This window comes from Ochotona princeps, chromosome 14 (genome assembly GCF_030435755.1).
Source record: "Ochotona princeps isolate mOchPri1 chromosome 14, mOchPri1.hap1, whole genome shotgun sequence".
Taxonomy (NCBI): domain Eukaryota; kingdom Metazoa; phylum Chordata; class Mammalia; order Lagomorpha; family Ochotonidae; genus Ochotona; species Ochotona princeps.
Window position 1 is genome coordinate 8279891 of NC_080845.1, and position 20886 is coordinate 8300776.

A 20886-nucleotide genomic window follows, 5' to 3' on the forward strand; every position below is an offset into this window, starting at 1 on the left:
TCAGGAGCCTAACCCAGGTTTCTGACGTGAGCAACAGGAACCCGGTCACTTTAGCAAGCACCATGCCTTCCAAGATCCATGTTAACAGCAAACAGAGTCAGGAGCCAAAGCTGGATGTAGAACCCGGCCACTCCCAAGTCCCAAGTGGACATGGGCATCTTAACCTCAAGGCCAAGTCCATTCTCCACAGGCTTCAGAAGTACTCTTCTGCAAGGATGCATTTTTTGTCTGTTTAAGCTGAGTGTATCTTTTTCTTTTTTTTTTTTTTTTTTTTGACTCATAAGATACAGTTTGGTGAAAGCAAGCTTCTGAATCAAACCGCAGTTTCTCCAGATTGGTTGCTTAAATTGTATTTCTGATCATCCCTTCCTCTTTCAGAATAAATAATTATTTTACAGTCATACTTTGCTAGTAGTAGGGACCCTGCGTCAGTGGTTTTCAGGTTGTTCTTGGCTGGTACCTGGAGTGTGTGTGTAGGTGTGGACGGGGGACAGCGAGGGCAGCCAGTCAGGAAGGTAGTAACAGCCCCACCCCGGCCAGTGTCCACCCCCCTCTGCCCTAGGAACCGGGCTTGTCCTACCTCAGGTTCTCTCTGTTAAGGTGTTCTACTGCTAAAAGTAAGAGGAGAAGTGGCAGAAGTGTCACACTGGAGGGCATGTCAGGGGGCCCGCTTGGGTTGGGAGTTAGAATTGCTACTGCCAGCTCTGGGGCCTGGCTGTTCCTTCCTGGAACAGTGGGGATGAGAGTGGCATCTGGGAGAACTGCCAGCTGAGCAGTCAACAGGCTCTGCAGGGTCCTAGGCACCCACTGCCTTCCGCGTCCTTGACCCTCGCTCTCCCTGGTCCGTTCCCCAGGAGGAGCCCATCACCTTCTGTGAGGAGGCCTTCGTGTCCCACTACCGCTCCGGCGCCATGAGGCAGTTCCTGCAGAATGCCACGCAACTGCAGCTCTTCAAACAGGTACCCAGCCTGGGCTGGCCTCCTCCCCACCAAGAGGCAAGCTTCTGCAGCTGCCTGTACCCACCAAGTACCTGTGAGGTTGTAGGCAGGGGGGGGGGATCCAGGCCCCAGGCTAGGGGAGGGGGCTGGGTGCAGAGGGCTTTCCAGGACACCTGCTCACTGACACTTTCCGGGAACTGCTGAGGTCAGAAGGCCTTTGCTGGCTTGGCAAGCATGCTCCTTCCTTGCTCTTCCGCTGAGGTGCCCCGCCTGCTGGCTCCCCCACCCTGTCCCATCTCCTGGTGTCAACCGGAATCCTGACATTTTCCTTTCTCCAGTTCATTGATGGCCGCTTGGACCTCCTGAATTCTGGAGAAGGTTTCAGTGACGTCTTTGAGGAGGAGATCAACATGGGCGAGTATGCAGGTGAGACCTCTCTTCCCCTCCTCCCAGGGGGCTTTGGGCGAGGCTGCGTCAGCAGGAGGTAGCTGGGACTTCTTCCTTGCTCCCTTTGGGGGTTTGGAAGACACTGATTTCAACCTTTGGCCCTTGAAATGTTAGAGGGAAATTCTCTGTTTCTTGGTGAGATAATCCTGAACCATATACCACCCTCTGTCCTGGGACCAACCACTTCTGCTGTCTAGACAAGGTTGAGTTACACATGGTAGCCAGCAGGACCCTGAGGTGCACCGTGGGAAGCCTGCCCCCCGCTGGGGGCGGCAGGACCCTGGTGGTGTCCTGCTTGGAGCCCAGATCAGAGCTGCGAGGCCAGCCCCACGCAGGCCCAGCATAGGGTCACAGCTCAGCAGATTGTACTTTCAGATGAGAAAATCACCGCCAGGTGCCCTGTCTCCTCACACCTGCTCAGAGGCAGCATCCGAGGCCCAGAACGGAGGTACGACAGTCTGCCTGGGCTTCCACGAGCAAGTGACCCTCCGAGGCCTGTGGGAGACACACACACAGTCCCCAAGGTGCTGGACAGTGACAGGACACTGAGGCTGCGCCCGCAGGGTCCTCATATTGTGCCACAGAGGGTCGGGCCGGGGTAGGGGTTGGGTAGAGGGGAGCCTTCTCCTCTGGTCCGGCCCACAGTCCCTCAGACACTGTAGAAAACAGGAGGGGTTTGGAGAGGAAGTGCCACCCGGGCTGGCTGTTGAAGTTACTGAGCTGAGATTGGGCAGCGGTGAGCAGGCATTGGATGGGCTACTTGCTTGCGGAAGCCCAGGCAGACAGTCGTGATTACGGCGTAAGGCAGCACAGGATAGCAGCCTGGCTGGAGAGGCAGGGGCTGGTAGGTGGAGGCTGTGGAGACTGGCCATGCGCTGCTATCAGAAGTGGGGAGGACTGTGACGTTGTGGCAACAGAACACTAGGTAGTGGGGACCCCCTCCCAACCCAGCTGCATCCTCCAGGGCACAGCCCCTGGACTGTGAGCCTTCCCCATCCTGCATGCCCACTGCGGCCTGCAGAACTCCTTTAAATCACAACCTCTCCATCTTCTCTCCCCTCAGGCAGTGACAAAGTGTACCATCAGTGGCTCTCCACAGTCCGGGTAAGTGTGCACCTGCTGCAGTGAGTAGGTCCTCTGGAAGGCCAGTGTGGAGCGCCTGGGAGGTCTGGAATCTTCTCTTCTCTCAACCTTGGGGCTTAAAGCCAGGCCAACCCCAGGGCAGGTGGAGGCTAGAAGGATGGCACCATCCAAAGCCACCCACTGACGATGGCAGAGAGAGGCTGGAGAAGCAGGCATTTCTCCAGGAAGCTGGCCAGGCCCCATGGAAGGCAAGGTTGCAGTCTGAGAGCATCACTGGGGTGTCTTGCTAGGGCAGTAGTGTTGATACCATGGTCTTAAGGAAAGCGGAAGTGTGTCTGTCCCACAGCAGAGGCTTCTGCAAGGTAGGGTGACCGTCACTGAGTGAATGCCTCTCCCCACCATGAAATAGGACCAGGCATCCTCCTCTAACCCCCGAGCCTCTGAAGAACCCAAATTCTGGCCTTTCCTCGCTGGTCTCATGCAGTATGTAGCAACTTCAGCCTCACTGAGTGGGGGGGGCCGAGGGCAGGGGAGGAGGGCGCCTTATCCCCTGGGGGAGGCAGGCACCTGAGCAGGCCACTGCAGCACAGTGTGCCAAGTGTTCTTGGCCCGCACCTGGACCAAGTGAGCCACTGCTAGGCGGGCCCCTTGCAAGCGGCTGCTCTTGGCCGAGCCCGCACAGTTCCTCCGTGAGAGACTTCCTTTGTTCTTCTTGCACGACCAAGCACACCACTTGGCAAATCAGAGACAGGCCAGGAGAACTTGATGATTGATTGATAAGGGGCGTGCCAGCCCTGCAAGCCGCCATTAGAGGATACTGAGTCACACTGGAAGGCAGCACGGAATGAGTGAGTGGGTAAAAACATCCTATTGTCCCACAGCACTAAATGCTTTCTAGGTCGAATCGTCCTGTTTTCAATTAAAGCTGGAGGCTTTGAGGTTTGTTTATTTTTTTCCTTGTGGGCGGTTACCAAAAATTGTCCTCACAGTGAATGCCCGGACTGGCATTCTTCCATCTTCCTGCTGTGCGCACTGTAGCTGCGGGCCCCCTCTCCTTCAGTCTGTACTGCAGGCCTGATGATGCGAGGTTCTTGATGCACCCTCCTGTGCCCCTGCCCTTCACCCCTGCAGTGTAGACACCTTAGCCTGGTATTGTAGGACCCTTCTGGCCTCCCAGCCTCGCTTCCTGCTCCGGCCCCTCCAGGGTGCAGTAACCACTTGGTAGAGAACACACCACGGCTGTGCAGCTTCTGCACTTTATGATGTGTGACTTCCGGTCCCAAGAATGTTCCTGTCCTCCCGCCGGCCACATCCACTCCTCTTTTGCCCTCGTGGGCCACAGCAGATGTTCTGTTCCCCAGAGGCCTTTCCACGGCCCTCGTGCACACCACCTCCCCATCCTCCCGGTTCTCCTCCCCTTGTCTGTTCTCTGCCTGGTGCCTTCCACCCTGGGGCCAAGGGTCCTTGAAGGCAGAGACCAGACCCTGCAGACCCCGCAGACCCAGCAGCAAGGGAGCTCTAACGCTGTGTGCTGTAGGAGCGAGACCAGAGAATGCATTTACAAAAACCGCCCTGACACACGGGCCGTGGGTACTTCTGCTGCCACTCCCAAGTGGGGGAGGAAGGCCTTTCCTCCTTCTCCTCCTCCTCTTTGTCCCCTGCTCCCTCCCGTCAGCAAGCGGGACATCCTGTAGCAGATTTCTCCCTGAGAAACTTCTCCCTGGACATTTATAGCTTTTCATTCTTTCCTCTTCTCAAGATGTAGATGTTAAGGAGGGCAGCCTGCCAGAGAGAGGCTGTAGAAAGCAGCCCAGAGCTCCGAGGTGAGCACAGAAAAACGCACCGGGGGGCGGCACGTTGCCAGACTGGCCTGGCCCCCCAGGACCCCGCTCTCAGCCCAACTGCATGTCAGCCAGACTCTACCATCGCCACACTCACCAGGACCTGGTCTGTGGCCGGACCTCCTACAGCCCAGGGGCAGGTGTCAGCAGGATTCCAGGCCAGAGTGCTCTTCAGCTGATTTTCATACTCACTCTCACTTTCAGACTTACACCCATACCCCCAGAGTGACCTTGCCGTAACTATGGCTGTGGCCGCCCAAGGCCAGCTAATCATCAAGGCCTGGCTTGCCACCTAAAGCACACGCCCTGGGAATGGCGCTTTCACTTGATGGCAGAGAAGAGGTCTCTGTGGGTGTCAGCGTATTCACCCTTCAGCCCGAGATGATCATTGGCGTTTCTGTTGCAGAAAGGAAGCGGGGCCATCCTGAACACCATGAAAACGAAAGCCAACCCCGCCATGAAGACCGTCTACAAGTTTGTGAGTAGTGCTCTCAGGGGGGGGCCCTGTGGCCAAGCGTGACTCCTCCTGGGCCCTGTCCTCTGGGTCAGAGACACGATGATGTGGGCTGGCCACCCTCAGGCATGTCCTTTTATGACCATTTGAGCAACACCAGCAGCTTCAGGGGTCGTGGCTCCTAGGAGCTTTTACGGAAAACTGGGGCTTGGAGGGGGAGGGTGCAGGTGGCTGCTGCTGGTGGAGTTAAGATGCAGGTGGAGCAGCAGGGCCACACCCCAGGCACACCTCTTCCTGCCTAACCAACCACTGCTGGGCTGGTTCCCTGGGAGTGTTCCCCGTAGGACGCACCCCCTCATTTTTGCCCTAAAGTTTTCATCACCTCTCTCCTCGCTCCACCCCACACCCAGGAAATGTATTTTCTGTGAGTCCCATGCCCAGAATCTACCAGAAAACATGTCCATTCCTGTTTCCCTGTTTTCTACAAGCCTCAAGTGCCTTTCCTTGGGAGGAGGAGAGCGGCTCATGATTCTCTTACTAATTTGACCCTGAGTCACTACTAAAACGGGGTGGTTTTCTTTTTATTTCCTTCTTTTTCTCTTAATTTAAACTCTCTTGTGCCTACACTATAGCTGCATGCACAGGAGGGTGACTGCTAGCGTTACCACATTGGTCTGAGATGGCATCAAATGAGAGAGCCAGGGCCTCGCCCTGCAGGAGACAGGACAAGTGGCGTTGGAGACAACCAGCGATATTCCTGTCTCGGTCACTTGGCTCCAGCCAGAAAATGGGTCCCAAGGCTCTGCCTTGGCGTGACGGAGTGGGCTTTCCGAATCCCGCAGCCGGGAAAGCCACTGTTCCGCTCGTACTGTTAGCTATCACCAGGCTGCTGGGATAAATAATTATAGAGAGCAGAAGAAGGGGGTTGGGGTAGGACTGCCATCCAAACGCAGGCAGTAGTGTCTTGGGATTTTTATTTTAACCTTTTACTGTTCTGTTTGTTTTCAGAGCCATTATATTTTTGACTTGATGATCCTATTTTTCCTTCCTTTTTCTAGTAATCAGAGAAGGTGATTCGCGACGGACTGAAATCAGGCACAGTCCCTGCTGGATACAGAGAGGGAATCTTAACTTAAATTAATTTTTCATGCAGGCAAAAGATCATGCAAAAATGGGAATAAAAGAGGTGAAAAACCGCTTGAAGCAAAAGGTACTTGAAGTTCTTATTCAAAATGTATAAGCACCATGTCTGAATTGTGGCCACAGAAAAAGTGCGATGTGATCAATAGAGAGCTGTTTGATATAGTGTTGTTAGCACGCTTCAAAATGCACTACCAGCTGTCCGGGAGTTTTCACACTGTTATAAATATTCACAGACAAAAAAAAAAACCCTGTCTTCAAATAACATTAAGACTGTGGCTTAAATCCACAAAGGCGAACAAGTTCACAGTTCCCACTGTCCATCTGCCCCTTGCCTGCCCCTGTGGGCCTGGGCCCTCACAGGCTTCCCCCATCCCCAGCCCAGGCCTGGCCATAACCAACAGCCAGGGGTACCACCCAGGCAGCCACGGGGTAGGTTTGGGGCAGTGGCTGTGGATCACTTCCCTGTGGTGGATGGAGTGAAAGGAGCCCAGCAGTTTCCTTCCGAGACCCCAGGCAACGAGGAATAGGCTCTGATGGTGTCCCCTGGACCATCAGTCATAATATGTGAGGTCACCCCGGCTATTGTCCTGGCTGAGGTGTCCTGCCACACATTCCTCCCCTCTCTCCCCCCACCAGAATCTCTAGCCTTGGGCAGCACAGTCACTGTAAGAGAGAGGCCATATTAATGTGATGATGAGCACTTGTTAGGAATGGTCCAGGTTGGGATCTTTCACACTTAATGCTTAGAACAGCCCTGCAGGGACTTACTCCCACTTGGCGAGTATAGAGACTGCGGATCACAGGTGCAGGGCTCTGCCCAGAGCCGCCTGGCTGAAGCCTGGCAGGGCCGGGATTAGATTCCAGACCCGCCGACCCACAGTGTGAGTGCACTTGCTGGGACGAGCCTCTCTGCCTGCCTCCCTGGAACAAGGGTTTTGTCTTCCATGAGATACCTGGGCTCTCTTACTCCGTAATGCTCACACCCTCAACCCCCCAAAACAATACTCCTCTCGTAAGAGGCTTTGTATGTCTCGGTACTCTTTTTTTTTTTTTTTTTAATTGAAAGGAATTTTAATTTTACAAAGTCAGAAAGGGCCTCTAATTAACTTGAAATGGTCGAAGAAATTGATTCCTTTCTTTTAATTGGAAAATAATTTGCTCTGACTAAGCAGTTAAATTCTTTGTTCCAGCTGACAGTGAGGTGTTTCTCCCCGCCCCCCGCCTTTTTTTTTTTTTTAACTAAACCAGCCTAGAGTCACATGCTGAACCAAAAGCTCTGTAACGTGAATTCAGGTAGATCGTAGCACAGTCTGTGGCACCCTGCCCGAGGCAGGCAGGTGGAAAGCTTGCCTTGGATGTTGTTTGAGTCTCAGTGTGCAGCTTTTATCTTGCAGCCCAGTCACATGCAGCAGATCGGATTGCAGAAGTAGACTGGAGTGGTAGGACAGGGGCCTTGTCCTTCCTTGCTGGCTCAGGTTGGGGTTGGGCTAGGACCTGCGACAGACCACGAGAGGGAGGCCCTGGGCTTAGCTGTCCCACGGGTGCGCCGCTCACCTCTGCTCATCCTGCTGCGGCTGGAGACATGCCCGTTAGCTTCCTCCTCGCAGGCGAGACCACATCACCTTCCCCCACAACCACAGGTTTTGTCACATGCCTATTCAAGGGCTCATAGAAATAATGTAGACCCCTTCATGCCACCTCCCTTTCTGGTCCTTGAAAGTCTAGGACGCACCCTTCTCTGGGCCCCTTCTTCTCTTGCCTCCCCACATCCCCTTGCCCTCCGTTTCTCTTCCCCCTGCCAGTCTTTTCAAGAATCGCTTCAGGAGATAATGTTCCATAGTGTCAGTACCTCTCAGGTGACACAGACAGCGGAGGCATTTTGTAGAAATGTGGCTCGTCACCACCGGACTGTTGACAGATCTATTAGTGCACCCTTTTCAATTTTCACTTCTCTCCCTCCACCTCCACCCCCACCCCCCACCCGCTTCCAGGGTAGAGATTTCCACCAGGCCTGATGTTTCTGCAGTTGCTGTCGGAAGAGCTATTTTGTAATTGAAACTCTGGCATTGTTCAGTACACACAACCCTTGGGTCTCCAGAGAGCCCCTGCTCCCTTTCTTGAGCCAATTTAGGATTTGGCCTCGCCTGACCTCCCTCGGTGCAGCAGAAAATATTTCCCTGGCTTTTCAGCTCCATGCCCCTCCCCTCCACACGGTGACACATCTCCTTGGCTCTCCAGATGGCACCTGCCGCAGACAGCCCACGACTAGCTTCCGGCGCTAAGCGGCTGGAGCAGTCCCCAGCCAAGAGCCAATCGCCAGCTGGGCTGGGTGGTCACCTGGCCTCCCCTGGTTCTGCATAGCAATGGTGACCCGGCAGATACAATCACCAAGCCAGTCTCGCCCTCTTGGCCCTTGCCTTGGGTTTGAATTGCAAATAGACACGAAGCCCAACCTCTGGAGAGGTCACAGCAGCGGTGTGCGGAGGGGCCATCTCTGATATGTTGGAGCGGGGCCCCTTCCCCATTCCTCACTCCTTTTGTACTGCAGATCTTCAAAGCCCTAGAAAGAGAAGCTTTCAAGGTGTCTGTGTGGCCATTGGCAAATCATTGTCCCCGGAGCCTTTGTGTGTCTTTCTTCCTCACCAGCTCTGCTTCAGTCCAACAACAACAACAAAAGGAGAAGGGTGGAGAACATTCCCCCACACCTCCCCCCGAAAAAAAATGAAGCAAACTGGTCAAGTTCTTGCCTGGTTTGGCCTCCTTTGAAGTCTGACTTACTCAAAATGAAGAAGAAAAAAAAATGGCAGAAACAGACACCACTCGGCTATGGCTTTCTAAAGGAGAATAGAGGTTCTCCCCACCAGACCTGGCCCACGAGAGGATGCCTGGTGGCCCGGCTGCCACTGTGGACCACTTACGGCAGCACCAATCCCTGCTGGGCCCTTTCTCCAAACCGAGGCCTTGCTCCCTCACCCAGGCATTTTAGGACGGCCACATGAGGCAGCCTTCTTTGCCTGCTAGAAAACATGTCTTTCCAAATGGGCCCATTTCACAGCCCGAGGAACCTAGATCCTCAGAAGACAAGCATAGCTTGTTGACATGATGTCTCTATGAGCAAAAGTGAGCAGATTCTTAGCTGATTGAGTTTCTGGCCGTGTGTCCCCAGTGCATGTGTGTGAGTGTATGTCCTGCCTGGAGCTAGTAGGTAGGCTTCTCAAGGGAATATTTCTGCACCTTACCCTGCGACTGTTAGACCCCTGTCTCCAGACACAGCCTGCATCCCAGGGATGCCAGCGTTGGCTCCTAACTTGATACCAGTATTCATTTTAATCTGCATTTGCTGTGGCATGGAGCAAGCTTTGATAAGAGATGCTACGTGAGTCTGAAAATGGCAATGCACAGATAGCTCTGCCACCTGCAGGCTGTGTCAGAGCTGGAACAGCTCAGCCACCTGCCACAGAGCCCTTGAAGTTCTCTTGCATGGCAGAGGGGGAGGTGAGCCAGGGGCAGTGCTGTAAAGGACACTAAGTGAGTGACCTCGGATGAGCTACTCTACTTGTCTGAGTCTAGCTGGCCTAAGCCATATTCTAGAGACAATGCAGGCTTACACTGGATCGCAGTGAGAACTGAAAGGGGCCAGTCCTGTCCATCATCTCCCATGCCTCACCTGGAGCAGCCCTTCCTCCCACACACCTAGGACGCATCTGGCATGCTTCCCTTCCCTGGAGGTCACCCACACAGCATGCAGAGGACTCTGCAGAAGCCAGTCCCTTGATTAAAACCCTCCCAACCTTTCAGACCTTCCATTTCCTTGCCCCAGGGGACAAGGTGACAGCCGCTAGAGGGACATCTGCCATCCCGTGGACATGTCCACTCTGTACCTTGATCTTGCCTCAGGAAGCTCTGTCATCCTCAACTTCTTCCATGCCCAGTCCCTCACCCTACTGTGATCACTACCACCAAGGCCCCTTGGTCCTCAGCTCTCCTGAGATCCGAATCCACTCACCACTACACCTGCCTGCTGCACGAGGGGTGCAGGTTTGGCTTTAGCCGTGGGTTTGGGTCCCAAGTCATGCTCAGGAAAGAGGATGGGAATAGAATTCTTTCCTGCCAATAGGCTTTCCTCAGGGACGGGAACTGGAGGACCTGGTGCCCTGAGTCACAGCGCAGGGCCTCTGGGAAGGAACCTGCCACTCTGTGTGGACCCTTCAGGAAAGAACAGGCCCACCCCTCCAACAGGCTGCTCTGTTCTGCCTTTTTTTTAAAATGACATTTAGGAGGTCAGATTTTTTTCCTTCTGTCTACAAGCAAATTGCATATTTGTAGGAGGGGGGGAATCAACAACACCAGATACATAGGAAACAAAATAATCCTGTTTCATAACGCGTGCTTTCAGTTACCGTGTGTCCTGAGCGTTTCCCAGCCCACACATGCACACTTGTTTTGAAGAGCCACGTAAAATATTAGCATATAAAGGTACTTGAGAAATTTTGTGGAAAATGGAATTAAAACATGTTTCTTTTGGCTGAAAAGTACTCAAAATCCACACATAATTGGCTGATAATGCCTATTCCCTGTGAGCTCTCTGGTGATTGTTCAATACAGTGTGACACGCTTAGCTTGGTTCCCGTGTGTTCTGGCTATACATCCTCGGAGGTAGGGCTCTCCCAGAGTTCCTTTTATCCCATTAGACCATGCTTCCAGGCATGGAATTAGTGGACCCAAGGGCGCGCGCACACACACACAGCTCACAGTCCCAGCAGACAGGTGTGAGCGCACCTGTGTCCCCAGCCCTTGGCCGGTGGCCACATCTGTTCCCAGGCCACCAGAGCTGATGCCAGGTATCAGAAGTTGGCATTCTTGGCTCCTGTCCTAAAACTGTACCCTCTTATCTATCGCAGCTTCACTTCCCACAGTTTCAGCCAACTGTGGTCCAAAGCTACAGCACAGGACCAGAAGGTATTTTGAGAGGAAAATGCCACACTCCCAGAACTTTTGCCACCTTCTATTTTTGTACTTATTCTACTTCATCATTACCTGCTGTTGGTTTTCTGTTCCTATGGCTGATTTATAAATTAGACTCTGTCATAGGAGTATGTGTAAGAAAACACCTGGCCTGTGGGTCTCAGGCATCCCCTAGGGGTCCTGGAACATACTGGTGGAGTACAGGGAGCTAGCATGACATCTTGCAGGTGGATCCTAGCAGCAGCTGTGAACAGTTCCTCTTTCTGTCTTGACTGGGGCTCCTCCCACTCTGCTCCCTGTGGCACTCTGGGAGGAAGCTATTGTCCTTTCCCAGGTAGAATAAACAGTGAAGAAATGGATACATGGGTATTTATTTGGATGGCAGGGTGATACAGAGACATCTTCCTCTGCTGGTTCACTCCCAAAAGGCCGCAGCAGTCAGAGGATAATTCAGGCCAGAGGCAGAAGCCGAGCTCCATCTGCATCACCCACGTGGATGGCAGAGGCCCAGGCACTTGGGTTATCTTCTGCTATTTTGCCAGGTGCATAAGCCTGGACCTAGATCAACAGTGGTGCAGCCGTGACTCGAACCAGTGCTCACGTATAGAATGCCAGTGTTGTAGGGGCAGCCTAGCTCCCCGCGCACCACAACTTCTTTGTGGGGGGAAAAAAATCTGCCTATCTGGATCTCCTAACAAACATAAAGCCAAGAAGGAGCCTGCTGATTGACAGTGCAGGTGCTTCTGTTTGCTTGCTCCACCGTTCAGGCCAGGTCCACAGAGGGTTACTGGAACATGCGTCCTGGAGTCTGGGCTGTCAGTTGCAGTCTAGACAGACAGCAAGCTAAGAGCCTTGAGGTTCGGCTGCATGTGGTGGATGTGACAGCAAAAGGGGTTTGTGAGGAAGAGGAACTTGGAGAGGTCACATGGGATGGCTGTTGCACACCTCCTCGGTTCAGGGTATCTCCCGTTGTGCTATTAGGGGATGTCCTGCGTAAATGCAAAAGGTCCCTGGCTTCAGGACCCTCTTGCCTTCTACCTGAGGCTTTTTGGCATCTTACCCAGTCTGAGCCCCTAGGAAAGAGTGTGGTCTTGTTCGCCATGGGGTCAAGGGTCCGTGGGTGCCTGCTAGAGACAACTGTTGGCACAGGGAAGACCCCGCTTAGCCTTGCAGGGAAGCAAAGTGCTGTGACGTCACAGTTGGCCCCTTCTCCCAGGAGCTTTTAAGTTTGCCAAGCAGGTGGCAATCTCCCCCTAGCAGGATAAGGAAGCAGGTGCCAAGAGGCTAAGTGAACTGGCGCGATCAGACCTCTAGTTCCTGATGAAGATGAAGCTGGAAGCAGGCAATTTGACTTAGAAAGTTGAACGTTTAACTCAAGTTGAAACATTGGTGCTTTCCCCCAAACTGCAATGTGCATTTCTCTGTTGATGTAGCTGTCTTCTTACCATGTATACTGGATGCCCCTGTTTTCTCACTATGTTATGTTTGTAGTTATTTCTTTTTTTTTTCCCCCAACCTCTCAACTTTTCAATCATTGGGCCCCTTCTGCCTTGCGCGCCCCTGCTCTAGGTGTCCCCTTCTGCCCCCTTTGTGACTTCTTGGCGCACAGGAGCCCCTCCCTCTGTCTCCTACATCGCCTGAGCTCCTTGGGCAGCCCTCCTCCCAAGAAGCATTTCCTTTTTTTTTTTTTCCTTTTTTTCAGTTCTTTTTGATTATTATATGAAAGAGAGGGGAGAGCAAACAGAACTTGGGAGCTTCCACCCGCGGGTTCCACAGTGTCTCTCATCACCCAGCCTCAGCCATCTGTGTGAGCCTTTTCACGCCCCGTGAACCTGAGAAGTATCCTGTCTCTCTGTGAGGCATCCCTGGGCTGGCCTCCCCAGGCAGGCTTGAGTCCTCAGGGACCATGTAAGCTCAAGTGCCCACGCATATACCTGGGGGGCGTGTGTCTGTTGCCCGGAGTCCTATGGTTTGAATAGCTGCTGATATTCTAGACAGCTAGTTGTGTGAGCTGTCTCCTTGCATCCTCAGAGCTAGCCCAGCCCACTTCTACAGATGAGGAAACTCAGACGTGGATGTAGCCCTGTTCCTGCCCTGTGCGTCCCGCCTCTCTCCCAGCTCAGCTGAGAGCGACCAGTTACCCAGCCTCTCTGACGGGCACGATTTCAGGAGTACTCTTTAGTCCATATTTTGTTGACAGAAAGGCCTATTTGTTTTTGAAGTAAAAAGAATCAGAAATGGTTTTATTCTTTTTTTTCTCCGAGAGGAATTTCATTAATGGTTCCAGTTTATTTCCTCCCCACCCCCCCCAAAAATTAAATGAATAATAACCTTAAGATTTTATTTGCTTCATAACAAAGCAGAGAATGAAGATCAGAACTGAATCATCAGGCCCTTTCTCTTCTCCCAGTTCAAAATGTTTCCGTGTTTTAATAGCCAACCTTCTCTTGGATCTGTGCTTGGGCTCTGCACACTCAAGGCTCAGCACTATCTTCTTTGTTGTTTTAGCCTTTTCCCAGAAAGTTGGCTTAGTCTGCCCCCCAAAGCCACCCTGCTTCCTACCATGATGCCTTTGCCCTGGGTGTGGAGGGAGTCTTTGCCCTTCTTACACTGTGTTGCTGTGTGGGGATGGTGCTTGCCACGCTTGTTGCGGAAGGTCCTGTGCATTTTAGGAACATTCAACATGCATGCAGAATGTTATCAGCACGAAAAAGCGGTTTTATCTTTTTACTTCTGGGTGTGAGCTATTTCTAATGAATTTGAAAAAAACAAAGGCGGGGGAGCAGTGTGACTTACCCATGCACCCTTTCCCTGGCTTGCCAACCCAGACCAAAGGGCCCTGGGCACTGCCTGGTGCATACTGGAGCTCTTCTCGTCCTTAGACCTCGAGCCCATCCATCCATAGCACAATCTCATTCAACTCTATGGATTTAAGAATGCCCCCGTGGTTGCCTGAACCCCCCAGGTCACAGAGGCCCCCCGCAAACCTCTGCCATGAAGACCCGGGGAAGAGAGGAAGGTCCCAACCAAAACACGTCAGGTTCTGAAACGCAGGAAAGATGTTCACACTCACAGATAAAGTCATGCAAATAAAAAAAAAGGAGATCTAGCTTTTCACCTATTAAATCAGCAATAAGGCTAACAAGTCCCGTGAAACTGACAATACGCCCATCGCTGGTAGTGGATGTAAAACAGAAAACAATTTGAAAGGATGAGCAAAAAGCCCTAGGACGGGTTCCTATCCTTTGACCGAATAATTTCATGCCCAGGGACTCTCCATAATATATATGCAAAAGAAAGAAAATCTAAAGTATGTATCACTGGTATTTAGAAGGAAAAAAAAATAAACCTCGAAACTACATATATGCCCAAAAGTGGTGGAATGGTTTGCTAAATCATTGTTTATCTGCTCAGTGAGATATTATGTATCCATTAAATGATCATGGTGGTGTCTGTGCAGCACTATGGAGATGTTTATAATAAATTGGGGAAAAGCGGGCTGTAACATTATGCATGAGTTGTGATTGCAAGTAATTTTTAAATGTCTGCCTGTAGACAAAATGAATAGGAAAATAGCCATGTGCAGGGGTGAAAGATGATTTTTGTTTCTCATCATCCTGAATTACGATGTTATCTTTGTAATACAAACGTGGATCATGTGGGTCTGTCTGCTACTTCAGTGTCTAAGAGCTGAGACAGCCTTTCGTTTCCTCCACCTGTCAGGGGAGGAGAGACTGGGGCAGACTCAGAGCTGTGGGGTTTGGGCCTGGACTCCTGGCCCCAGGTCCTAACTCAACTCCCACCATGTCCCTCCCCGCAGGACATCACGGAGAACGGCTGTGCACCCCCGACAGAGGAGCAGCTGCCCAAGACTTTGCCGTCCCCACTGGTGGAGGCCAAGGACCCCACGCTCCGGGAAGACCGCAGACCCATCACCGTGCACTTCGGACAGGTACGTGCCGGCCCTTGTGCAGGCCTGGGTGATTTTCGGGTTTCAGCAGGAATCTGTAGTACCTGCAGGCAGGAGAGAGCTCATCATTTTGTACTCTGTTTCACCAAAGCAACTACAAGGAGTTTGCCCACATCTTCAAAAGGAGTTTTTTGTGTGAACGTGTTTGGAAAGTGCGTTTTCAGAAATGTCAAGGATGGCTCTGGTCATAGACTAACTCAACTCCTGAATGAAGTTATTTAATTGTAGCCGCTGCCTCCCCGCCAGCACCTGGCACCAGGTTTAAGGTGCCTCTCCGTTAGCTAAGCACCTCATTAGAACACTTTAGCATCCCAGGTCCTTCTTTGCACCTTCAAATAAAAGACAACAAGCAAAGTCTTTTTTTAAAAAAAATCAATTAAGAGTTCTTTATTAACGTGCTTCCTGAAGCTCAGTATCGGGAACCGTGCCTTCCCCGGGTAAACAGCGGCTGAGAGTCCAGAGGTCCACTTTCCTAACCAACTCTTTTCCAGCCATCTGAGACATGTGAAAAACCATCGATTGATTTTTCTCCCCCTTCAGTGAAACACTGGGCCATGTATAGAAACTAACACTTTTGTATCTACTTTCCATTTGTGGTTAGATTTGAGGTTGGGGAAGTTGTGTCGATGTACCTGTTCATGGTCCTCTCAAGTTGACTCTTTGGTGAGCAAAAGGTGTTTCTTTATGGTTGATGATAAAGGACTCATTAAGCAAGATGTGGCTGTAACAGGAATGTGCAAGTTTGTTCTCAAAGCCCCTGATTCTTCAGGCACCGTTGTAATAACCTTTGGGCTTCTTTTCCTAACCGTGCAGTGTCTCTCCCTAAAAGCCCTGGAAGCCCATTTTATGACAGCCATGTACCAAGAGGCTGCGGGGTACCAGGAACTGAGCTATGTAGAAATGACGAGGGGGTAGGACTAACAAAATACTTGCCACTGTCGGGGATGAGTTGGTCACAAGCTAAGAATTGTCCATCTCAAATGCATTCATGCTTCATTAACTTGGGGCTTCCCCCCTCTTGCCGAAGTCACGCTTAGAAGGGGCTGTGATCAAAATGGAGGTGCCGCTCAGGAAGGACCTAGCCGAGGGCAGAGCAGTCTGACGTTGGATGAGCCTCCAGTCACCATCAGTGCCCATGCCCCAGGGAGCTGCCAGCTTCAGTCGTGTTGGAGAAAGCTGCACCCCGGTCCCATAGCTACGGGCACCTGCTACAAGCAAGACCCACATGGGCTGTCACCAGCACATTATCCCAGAGTCAGCTTCCTCCATTCTTTTGTCCTCATTCTAGTGCACTGTAGCCTTCCCATGAAAGGAGCCCCTCACCGGAGTTAGGGACCCGTTACACAGAAAGAGAGGGTGGAGGAGAAGGGCTACACAGTGTTAAACATGCCATTTTGTGAAACTCACATAAAAAAAGGAGGCCCTGTTTGAAATGGAGAAAGATCCTTCTTTCCATTGCAGCAAGAAGTAGAGACGCTTTAATGTCACTCCCGGCTAAATGCAGACTAAGAGTGCAGTGTGTGCCTCCGTGCACACGCCCTTGCTCGCTTGCTCACGGGTGGGGGATAAACAATTTAAAAAGCCACCCCCAAACCCTGTTGAAAGAAGAGCTGTCTGTGCCTTCCCAGGTCTGCAAACTGAAGAGGATGAAAGTGGCTTCCCCCCCCCCCCGTTTGTCACTTCCCTCACGTGGCTGCCAGCATTATGCAAGTGTACAGGAAGGCAGGATTCTTTATTTTTAATGCATGCATGCGGATTAAGGTCAAGCCCCCGGTATCAGCCATGCACGAGCTCTCCCTTCCAGCTGCAGCCACAGAGCCTACCCACAGCCACGAGATGCCTTAATTGAGACGTGCTGTCAAAGTGACAAACACATTTGCATACAGTCTACACTCTATTTATTTTCTCGGGAAAGGTCTACAGTCTGCTGTTGGTTGAACATTCTTAATCAGTTTGCTGGAAGTGAACTGCCAGCCAGCGCGCTTATGCCGGGGCCCCCTTCTTCATTAGGTGACAGATTAGCTGCTGGGGGGATGGGCCAGGGAAAAAGCGCAGACCCCTGTCTTTTAACTCTTTCCGGCTTTTGCCCCTCGTGTGTGCTAGGTCATCCACGGTCCTTCCCTTGGTGGCTCTGACAGGCCACCAAGCATAACGTGCAACACTTGGGGGGCACAGGCCATTGGCAGGCAGTTTTGGGGACCTGCTGTTCTCCCCCAGTAGAGTGTCTTCTGAGTTCCAGTTCAGAAATTTTTGCCACATGTTCCTGCCAGCTTCTGTTTTTTGTTTTTGTTTTGTTTTATGCTATTTGTTTGTTAAACAGACTCTCTAGCCCCACAACCATCTGACTTTAGCCTGGTCTTTAGTGTTGGCATTGGTGAAGTCAGAGGCTTGATGAGTTGGTCCAGCTTTTCCCAAGGCACGTGAAAAATCTTGTCAGAGTTCATCCCCATATCACCAAAGCCACTCAGGTAGCCCCAGTGTTAACACACTTGTTTTCTTGTAAAATCCTGGCATCTCCCCACTCCTAGTATCTTGCACTATCTGCCACGCCCGTAGAGTAACCCCATCCTGCCAACCCCAAGCTGGAGCTCAGCGATGGGAGAGGACCTGCTCAGGACGCATATTGCCAGCCCTGACACCCAGGGTGGTTCTGTGCATACCCACACGGGGACCTTGGTTGTGGGCACAGCCAGGCTTGTGCGGGCTGACCTCCAGAAAGTCCTCCCCTTGGGTCTGCACTTCTGTTGATTTTGTTTCTGAGGAATGCTTAACATGCTGCTGGGGATGAAGGCTGGTGGCATGGTTGTGTGTCTCTGTCTGCCTCAGAGAGCAAGTGCAGGTGTGGACGGCCTCTAGAGCAGGGCAGGGGTGGCCTCACCTGGGGTGGTCCCTGACACAGCCTTCAGCTAGCAACCCCGGGGCACTGGCTGATAAGAAAGTGCAATGAATGCACTCACTGTCCTGGGCATTTCTCCTTGGTCCCTGTGGTTGCCCCTGTGTCTTCATTGCACGCCTATTCACTGGATATTGGGACACATCATGTGCAAGACAAAAAAATCCCCTGGTCCCAAACTTGGGGGCATAAGGAGAGAGTCTGACCAGCACAGGGAGTGTGTGCGTCAGAGCAGTAAGGGTTCTGGGGGGGCACCCCACGGGGGGCACCCCTTCACTCCAGCCCCAAGCTTCCTACTCCCAGGCTGGACCCCGTCATCTCAAGATGGTTTGTCAGCAAAATGAACTTACCGGCAGCTTGCTTGTTTGTGGAAGCAGAAGTGGGATAATGGACTTGGGATGAGTAAAATGAATGCATTCTTGGTTGACCTCTGTGTTCCCATGGTGGTACAGTTTTTCAGGAATTGAGAGCTCAAGAGGGCCCACTCCTATCTGGGGAAATGTTTCTGTTTCCAGGGGCCTGGAAATAGCCATTTCCCTCTTCCCAGGCTGAGAAATGATTGCAACAGTTGCGTGAGATACAGGTGCTAGTTTGGGAGACGTGAGGCCAAATGGTCTCCCCTGTTCACCTCTTGAATGTGAAAAACTGTGGTGCCACTCAGACAGGTAGACAGCTGCCAGGCTTGCCCTGGGCAGAGCAGCCTGGAAGCTCCCAGAGTAGGGCAGGGGTGGGGGCACAGCGGGCAGTGGGGTGAATTGGCTGGGATGAGGGAACCAGCTCAACTCCTTTGTCAGAATTGCGGAAGGGCACACCTCCCCTGACCAGGGGTGAGCAGGGGCACAGGCAAGCTCAGCAGGAGCACCCTGCTCTGCTGAGGTGGGGACAGGAAATGCCTGCTCTGCTGTGGCAACAGAGGGGAAGAAGTAACATTGTTCCCTACAGGGAACAGGTGCGCCTGGCTAGGACAACCTGCCTTTGACCCCTTGCCTCCCAAGGATTCAGCAAAGGCAGCTGCTTTGCTTCCTGTAACTTACTCAGGCCAGCAGGGCAGGAGCTGCTTCCATCTGTGCCTGTTGAATTGGCTCTTCCTGGTACAGAGTAGCTTGGTACCGCTGGGACGCCGGGACAAGCGGCTTGCTGCTGTGTGCTGGAAATCATACCTCTGCTTCTCCTGGCCAGGGAACTGGTCTGTGTGTGTTGGTTTTGCAGGTGCCAGCCTGGGTGTGGGGCCAGGTACCAGGCCCTCTATGGACTGCTCCCTTTGACAGGACGGTGGGAGGAGGAAGCAGAGGCCTTCCAGGGCTCCCCTCTGTTAGGTTTCCCCAAATTGATTGATGTACAGAGTGATCGCCTTCCAGCCAGAGAGGTTGCAAGCAGCAGGATGGAGAGGTGCCTATGTTCTCCCAGTGGAGCCAAGGCTTCCAACCCTCATTACCGTGAAGGCTGGAAAGCCAGCTGGACCACGGCACAAACCAAGCTGCACGAGGGTTTGCAGGGAGCTGCCACTGAGGGGCTGCGGTGCCCCGGCAGCTCCTGGGATGCGATGGTCTCCCATGTGTGTGGGTGTGGCAGGGAGCAAGTCAGGTCACAAACTCCCTTGCAGAAGGCTAGAGAATCCCACTCAACCCCCACACATCTCAGCAGCTCACCTCTGAGCGCCCTGGTGAACAACTTCTGCCGCACTGAGTTTCCAAGTCACTCACACCTCCCTTGTCTTCTGCCCTTGCTTCCCCACCAGCTCCAGCAGGGGCTCCCAACTTCTCCAGATACCCGCCTCCAAGCTGAATCTCCCACTCCAGGCGTGGCACCACTGCCCATCCAGGACTGGGTGCTATTCCCCCACCCCCAGCTCTTCCGTCTGCTTCCGGAGCACTGTTCAGTCCCTTCCTGTCCTTGTCCTCTCCTGCAGTGCAGGCTGCCTGACCCCTGGGCTGTATCATAGTCTCCTGCTTGGTACTGCCTCACAGCCTTGCAGGGGCCACTTGGAGCCCGCACAAGTAGCTGTGTGCCCTGGCTGCTCCCGGGCTCCCCAAAGGCTCCAGCTTCCCCTTGGTATGGCACCTGCAGCCCTCACAGTCCCCCATGTCCAAGCCCACAGCAGGTCCCTTTCAGATCACAAGGTGCCCCTCGATCTGGCTGTCACACAGCCTAGTGACTTTGTTGAAGACTTTAGCCATTGTGTCTCAGAAGTTCCCCCATCCTCTGCAGGGTCTGGCCCAGAACTGGTGGCCAGTACACCCCAGGAGTTGCTCATGCCTCATATGGATGCTTAAATTAAGGCCTAACCAACTTACTCTGTGTCCAGCAAGGCATTTGGTTGCATTTCTTTTCCTATGATTATAATATTCTGCTCATTTGGAGATGACAATGAATACTCCATCGACAGTCAAAAACCATTTCCACACAGCTTTGTGGTATAGGAATGGAGATCCTCCCTCAACTGTGTGTGTTTCTGTGTCATTTCTGGGTCACTTGGGTGTGACCCCAGGAAGGGAAGGGACAGGAATGAGGCAGAGGCCTGGCTCCCCTTCCCTACCCTACCCCAGGGCACCAGGATGGGGGGATCAGGGCAGGAGTGAAGCAGGCATGAGGAGTCTAGCAGGGGAAGAGGCCTGTCATTCCTGAGTCACGTCAGATAAGGCAGGAGCATAGACTAGATGCAAGGTTCCAGCTGTAGAGGAGACTGAGACGCTAAAACAAAATGCAGCGTGCAGCCCTGTCTTATTTCAGGAAAGAAACAGTTTTAAAGATATCTGTGAAAAAGTCAGAAAATTGGGAGGTCATGTATTCTCATGAAATTATTGTTAATAGCATGGTTTCCTAGCGGTCTGTTTTCTCTCTAGCTGCAGTGTTTGAAGTACCATGGTGCATGTAACCCTCAAATAGGGTGCATGTTACACGTGAACTCACATACACACAACACTGTTAACAGGGGCAGGTGCACCCCCAGATCCTCCTCTCCCCTCCCCCAGAAAGGTAAATGCCGCAAGGCAAACAAACATGTATCCATTGCTGGAAACAATGACCTGCACAGAACCAGTCACAGACTTTGCAATGCGGCATCTCTGGGCTCAGCGCTCAGCTTTGGCGCTAACTGGCAGGTGACCTCAGTAAATGGCTTAACCTTGATGAAATCCAGCTATCTGTAACTC

General features: G+C 52.4%; 1 protein-coding gene across 9 annotated transcripts in view; it reads left to right on the forward strand.

Moving 5' to 3' along the window:
• DENND1A (DENN domain containing 1A) overlaps positions 1–20886 on the forward strand; it is a 496909-nt gene that overhangs the window by 440484 nt on the left and 35539 nt on the right. For 6 of the 9 annotated variants that reach the window (XM_058672452.1, XM_058672453.1, XM_058672455.1 and 3 more), the window contains 6 exons: positions 855–959; positions 1277–1364; positions 2449–2489; positions 4716–4787; positions 5917–5973; positions 14692–14823. In XM_058672452.1, the coding sequence (XP_058528435.1) occupies positions 855–959; positions 1277–1364; positions 2449–2489; positions 4716–4787; positions 5917–5973; positions 14692–14823 (495 nt within the window). Of the gene's footprint in view, positions 1–854; positions 960–1276; positions 1365–2448; positions 2490–3457; positions 3632–4227; positions 4292–4715; positions 4788–5821; positions 5974–14691; positions 14824–20886 lie in introns of those variants that run through there. The other 3 variants (XR_009246616.1, XM_058672457.1, XM_058672458.1) reach the window with 3 other exon arrangements.